General features: G+C 59.2%; 1 protein-coding gene across 1 annotated transcript; it reads left to right on the top strand.

Annotated features, from left to right (window-relative positions):
* The first annotated feature begins 367 nt into the window (after nt 1-367).
* On the top strand, nt 368-5,844 carry LOC139257695 (cellular tumor antigen p53-like). Its single transcript, XM_070874586.1, has 3 exons — nt 368-526; nt 2,239-2,354; nt 3,424-5,844. Exons 1-3 carry the CDS (start codon nt 368-370, stop codon nt 3,500-3,502), a joined length of 354 nt encoding a protein of 117 aa, XP_070730687.1. The 3' UTR covers nt 3,503-5,844.
* The last annotated feature ends 597 nt before the right edge of the window (nt 5,845-6,441 follow it).

The following is a 6,441-nucleotide window of genomic DNA, read 5'->3' on the forward strand; positions in this document are numbered from 1 at the left end:
GGGTTACTGGGGGGGGGGGGGAGGGTGTGGGTGGGGGGGTTACTGGGGGGGGGAGGGTGTGGGTGGGGGGGTTACTGGGGGGGTGAGGGTGTGGGTGGGGGGGTTACTGGGGGGGGAAGGGTGTGGGTGGGGGGGTTACTGGGGGGGGGGAGGGTGGGGGAGGGGGTTACTGGGGGGGAGGGTGTGGGTTGGGGGGTTACTGGGGGGGTGGGGGAGGGTGTGGATGGGGGGGGTGTGGGGGAGGGGGTCTTGCTCGGGGGGGAGGGGGTTCCCCAGGGGGAGGGTGTGGATGGGGGGGTTTGCTGGGGGGGAGTGGGTGTGGCGGAGGCGGTTGCTGGGGGAGGAGGGGGGGGCAATGCTGCATTCAATGGCTGCAGTGAGCAGTGCGTCTGATCTCTCGCCCCCTCCGTTCCCTCCCCCCCCCCCCCCCCCCCACCCAGCGATCCGGGAGGTCTCCCAGTCAGCCTCCGCCCCCGACAGCAGCAAGAGGAAGTTGGCCTCAGAGGATGAAGTCTTCACCTTGCAGGTAAACGCACGGCGCTCTGGGGCGGGAAGGGTTAAACTCCGAGGACAGGTCCCACAGACTGGGCTTGTGTTCCCTCGAGTGTAGAAGGTTAAGGGGCGATCTAATCGAGGGGTTTAAAGGAGTTGACTGGGGTAGAGAGAGAGAAACTATTCCCTCTGGTGGGGGGAGACCAGAACAAGGGGGGCGTCACCTTAAAATTAGAGCCAGGCCGTTCGGGGTGATCACACGGGATACACGGCCCAGAAACAGGCCGTTCGGCCCAACCAGTCCGTGCCGACGTTCATGCTCCACTCGAGCCTCCTCCGGTCTTTCCTCATCTAAATCTATCAGCATAACCCTCTATTCCCTTCTCCCCCATATACTTGTCCAGCCTCCCCTTAAATACATCGATACTATTCACCTCAACCCCTCCCTGTGGCAGCGAGTTCCACATTCTCACCGCTCTCTGGGTAAAGAAGTTTCTCCTGAATTCCCCATTGGGTTTCTGGGTGACTGTCTGATATCAATGGCCTCTAGTTATGCTCTTCCCCCACAAGTGGAAACATTCTCTCTGTATCCACTCCATCAAAACCTTTCATCATTTTACAGACCTCCATTAGCTCACCCCTCAGCCTTCTCTATTCAAGAGAGAGGAGACCCAGCGTGTTCATCCTTTCCCGATATGTATACCCTCGCATTTCTGGTATCATCCTTGTCAATCTTCGCTGCTCCCTCTCCAGTGGCTCTGTAATCTGTCAGGAAGATTGGTAGATTTTTGTTGGGGTAAGGGTATTAAGGGTTACGGAACCGAGGCGGGTAGATGGGGTTAAGAAACAGATCAGCCGCGATCGAACTGAATGGCGGAACAGAGGGACCTGGGAGTGCAGGTCCACAGATCCCTGAAGGTAGCAGGCCAGGTGGATAAGGTGGTTAAGAAGGCAATACGGGATACTTGCCTTTATTAGCCGAGGCATAGACTACAAGATCAGGGAGGTTATGCTTAACTGTATAAAACACTGGTTAGGCCACAGCTGGAGTACTGCGTGCAGTTCTGGTCACCACATTACAGGAAAGATGTGATTGCACTGGAGAGGGTACAGAGGAGATTTACCAGGATGTTGCCGGGACTGGAGAGTTTTAGCGATGAGGACAGATTGGATAGACTGGGGTTGTTTTCTTTGGAACAGAGGAGGCTGAGGGGAGACCTGATTGAGGTGTATAAAATGATGAGGGGCCTGGATAGAGGGGATAGGACGGACCTGTTTCCCTTGGCAGAGGGGTCAACAACCAGGGGGCAGAGATTTAAAGTAATTGGGGGGAGGTTTAGAGGGGGATTTGAGGGGAAATGTCTTCACCCAGAGGGCGGTGGGGGTCTGGGGTGGAACTCACGGCCTGAAATGGTGGTAGAGGCAGAAGCCCTCCCCACATTTGGATGTGCGCCTGAAGTGCCGTAACCCACAGGGCTAGGGACCCAGAGCTGGAAAGTGGGATTAGGCCGGGTGGCTCTTGGTCGGCCGGCACGGACACGATGGGCCGAATGGCCTCCTTCCGTGCTGTAAATTTCTGTCGTTCTATGAACAGGCCCGAGTGGCCGAATGACCTGAGCTTGGGGTAAGGCTGAGGAGAGGCAGACCGGTCAAGTCGCTCGGCCTGTCTGGTGGTTGGAGGGCGTGGGTCGGAGGTCGGGGGGCGGGTAACCTTTCACCCCCCCGTTGGTTTTCTCGCCCCCCCAGGTCCGTAGCCGCGAACGCTATGAGCTGCTGAAGAAGATAAACGAAGCACTGGAGATTCGTGAGCTGATTCCCTCCAGCGTGATCGAAACCTACAGGCAGCAGCAGAAACAGAAGCAGTAAGTTTGGGCGGGGAGTGGGGTCGGCTGTCGGGTCAAGGGGCAGCAGCTCTCCAGTGGGCAATGCACGCACTCTCTCGCCTCCGACCAGTGGGTTCAAGGCCCACTCCAGAGACTTCAGCGCAGAAATCCAGGCGGACACTCCCAGTGCAGTGCTGAGGGAGCGCCGTACTGCACTGTCGGAGGGGCAGTACTGAGGGAGTGCCGCACTGTCGGAGGGGCAGTACTGAGGGAGTGCCGCACTGTCGGAGGGGCAGTACTGAGGGAATGCCGTACTGCGCTGTCGGAGGGGCAGTACTGAGGGAGTGCCGTACTGCGCTGTCCGAGGGGCAGTACTGAGGGAGCGCCGTACTGCGCTGTCGGAGGGGCAGTACTGAGGGAGCGCCGTACTGCACTGTCGGAGGGGCAGTACTGAGGGAGTGCCGTATTGCGCTGTCCGAGGGGCAGTACTGAGGGAGCGCCGTACTGCGCTGTCCGAGGGGCAGTACTGAGGGAGCGCCGTACTGTCGGAGGGGCAGTACTGAGGGAGCACCATACTGCGCTGTCGGAGGGACAGTACTGAGGGAGCTCCACACTGTCGGAGGGGCAGTACTGAGGGAACTCCGCACTGAGGGGAGTTGCCGTCTTTCAGATGAGACGTTAAATCGAGGCCCCATCTGCCCTCTCCGGCAAAAGCTCCCTGCAGCCACTAATTCTCCCCGTGTCCTTCTTGACGTGTATGTTGCTTTTAAAAAAAAATTCATTCACGGGATGTGTGCGTCGCTGGCCAAGGCCGGCATTTATTGCCCATCCCCCTAATTGCCCCTCGAGAAGGTAGTGGTGAGCCGCCTTCTTGAACCGCTGCAGTCCGTGTGGTGAAGGTGCTCCCACAGTGCTGTTGGGGAGGGAGTTCCGGGATTGTGACGATGAAGTCAGACGAGAGGGGGGGGTGGGTTTGGGGTTGGTCGCTTGGGAAACCCGCAACCCCAGCAAGACGTAAAGGAGGGGGGTGGGGGGGGAAGCGCGTTGGGTGGGGTGGGGTAAACGATGCTTTGAACGGTGCTCTCTCTCTCTCTCTCTCTGTCTGCAGTCGGTTGAAAGCGGCTCACAGGAAGGAGATGACCAAAGGGAAAAAGTTACTGCTGAAGGAGGAGAGGGACTCTGACTGAACCCCCTGCCGGCCCCCTCACCCCTCCCCACCCCCCCAGCTTCCCCTCACGCCCAGGCGGGATCGAGAGGGTCACGCCTTTCGCCAGTTGCGTCAGGAAACTGCCATTCAATACCTTTTTTTAAAGCATAGATCTTGTGTTTTTCCTCTGCTGCTGTGTGGGCCTGTGGACGCGGAACCTTGTGTTGTTTCCGTCTGCGTTAGCGATCGGTCTCGTGCGCGCGCGCCGTTAGACACACGATTTGGCGACGCCGCCCTCCTACACCGCCCAGCCTTCAGAGCTGCCGCGCATCTCCCTGCCCTGCCTCCCCTTGCGGAATAGCCAATTCCCCCCCCCCCCCCCCCCCCACCCCGGCCTCTACTGCATTTGCTTCCTGGGTTCTTGGCCTCGGAATTCGCAGCCGCACACGTTGCTGTTGCACGCGGGTCGGTTCATTTGAACGACCACACGACGCATTGCCGGTCCCTCCAGCGGGCTCGCGGCCGCCTGCCCCGTTGCCAAGCCCCCGAACCCGACCGGCCAGGGTTGCTTTGAGCCTTGTGACCGTCACGCGACGGGCTGAGTCGCTCCCCAACTCAACAGCTCCACAACTTTTTTTGGTGGAGCGCCAATTCAAGTGCCGCCCTTTTTTTTTTGGCGAGGGCGCAAACGAGCACGACTTAACCAGCTCCACTGACCCGTGAGCAGGGGCGCAGGTGCGTGCGTGACACCCCTGACCCCCGACCCCCGACCCTACTCCCAGCCTCGGCACAGACTGGGTGAGGAGTGAGGGATCGGATCGAGGGTTGGCGGAGGGGCGGAGGGGGTGTGGAGGGGGTTTAGTTTACAACTTGACCTTTCAGTTCCTGCCCCTCGGCGTGCTGGACGCCCCCCCCTCTCGCTCTCTTTCTAGTCAAACCCTGACTAGAGAGAGAGAGAGGGGGGGGTCTTGTTGCTCACGGGATCGGACCCTGTCGAGGGTTGGCGAGGACAACTCTCGCTGTGCTCTCGGCGCCAGGCTGGGCCGAGACCTCCCGGGGGGTGGGCGGCGGGAGCTGTCCCAGTGTCTGTGGGACCCCTCACCTCCTCCCCACTTCCCGACGGAGAGAGCTGGCTACGAACGTCTTTTCTGAAAACGGGGTTGCTTTAATGTGCCTCTCATTTTTCTTGTGGAATGACGACTGTGACCAGGGGGCGGGGGTCAAACCCGTGCCCCCCCCCCCCCCCCAACCCCACCCAGCAAAGCAGATTCTCACCCCACACACCCCCCCCCACCCACAGCTTGACCAGAACAGACTCTCGACCTCTGACCCCGCCCGGCGCTCTGAATTCTGGCCAGGGATCGGGGGTTTTCACTTGCTCCCCGTCACACTGCTTGTGCCCACCCCTCCCTCCCTCCCCGCTTACTCAGGGTTCGGGGAGCCCCCTCTGCCCCGCGCCCCCCCTCCCACCGCTTACTGTTCATCTCTGTATGTTTGACATATTTTTATAACCGTTTGCTTTTCAGGCCGGAGAAGTTAGATTAGAAATGGCTTGTGCTGGACACCAGGAGTTCCCCTGAGAACACTAAATTGACACTTTTGGGGGGTTGGGGGGGGGGTGCGCAGATTGGGATACGCGTCTGGCTGACCCAAAGGTGGCTGCTATTCGACTGTGGTGTGAAGCGCCTGACCCAGAGATGGGGAGATGTGCGCCCGGGTCTCTCTGCCATGCGTGTTAGGGTTACCCCGGAGGAGTGTTCTCACGGTTACCCCGTTGGGGGGGTGGGGGTGTTGCCACGGTTATCCCGGCTGCTCATCACTGTGGCGAATCGGATGACGATTCAGGGAGGGGGATGACTTGCGTTCGCCTGGGTTGGGGTGTACTGCTGGAAGGTTGCGGGGGGTGGGGGTGGGAAAGGAGGTCGCGACCTCCCTGCGAGTGCGGGGGTGGGGGGAGGGGCCTGACCGATCGGCCGGTCCGAGCGGGTGAGGGCTATTTGACCACCGGGTGCATCGCGGGCGCGCCCTGTCCCGGCCTCGCCCGATGGGTTCACGGAATAGTGAGCACGGGCAGGGCCCCAAACTCCACCATTCACCTGGGTGATTCCAAAGCCCCCCCCCCACCCCCAGTAAACCATTCTCGCATGTGCATTGGAGCTATCCGACTGGGTGAGGCGTTCCCGCCGGTGCCCTGTGGCTGCTATTTCCCTCGCGGTTCTCACTTCCGTCTCGTGACTTACTCATTGGGGACCAGTTTGAAAAATTGTTGAACTGTGAAAACTCCCTCGTGTCCCGCACAGCCCCTTCGAGCCTGCTATTCCTGTCTGTTACTGTGGAACTATTTTTGATACCGTTCTAATAAAAGTGGTATTTTCAATTTTATTTTTATTCTGAGTGCTGTCTCTTGGACACCGAATCTGAAATCGAATTTCCCCACATTATACATACCCCTTGTAAATACTGACACACTCCCGGGAACCCCTTGTAAATACTGACACACTCCCAGGGACCCCCTGTAAATACTGACACATTCCCGGGGACCCCCTGTAAATACTGACACACTCCCGGGAACCCCCTGTAAATACAGACACACTCCCGGGGACCCCCTGTAAATACTGACACACTCCCGGGAACCCCCTGTAAATACTGACACACTCCCAGGGACCCGATGTAAATACTGACACACTCCTGGGGACCCCCTGTAAATACTGACACACTCGCGGGGGACCCCCTGTAAATACTGACACACTCCCGGGGACCCCCTGTAAATACTGACACACTCCCGGGAACCCCCTGTAAATACTGACACACTCCCGGGGACCCCCTGTAAATACTGACACACTCCCAGGGACCCGATGTAAATACTGACACACTCCCAGGAACCCCCTGTAAATACTGACACACTCCCGGGGACCCCTTGTAAATACTGACACACTCCTGGGGACCCCCGGTAAATACTGACACACTCCCAGGGACCCG

This window comes from Pristiophorus japonicus, unplaced genomic scaffold (assembly GCF_044704955.1).
Source record: "Pristiophorus japonicus isolate sPriJap1 unplaced genomic scaffold, sPriJap1.hap1 HAP1_SCAFFOLD_898, whole genome shotgun sequence".
NCBI classification, from domain to species: domain Eukaryota; kingdom Metazoa; phylum Chordata; class Chondrichthyes; family Pristiophoridae; genus Pristiophorus; species Pristiophorus japonicus.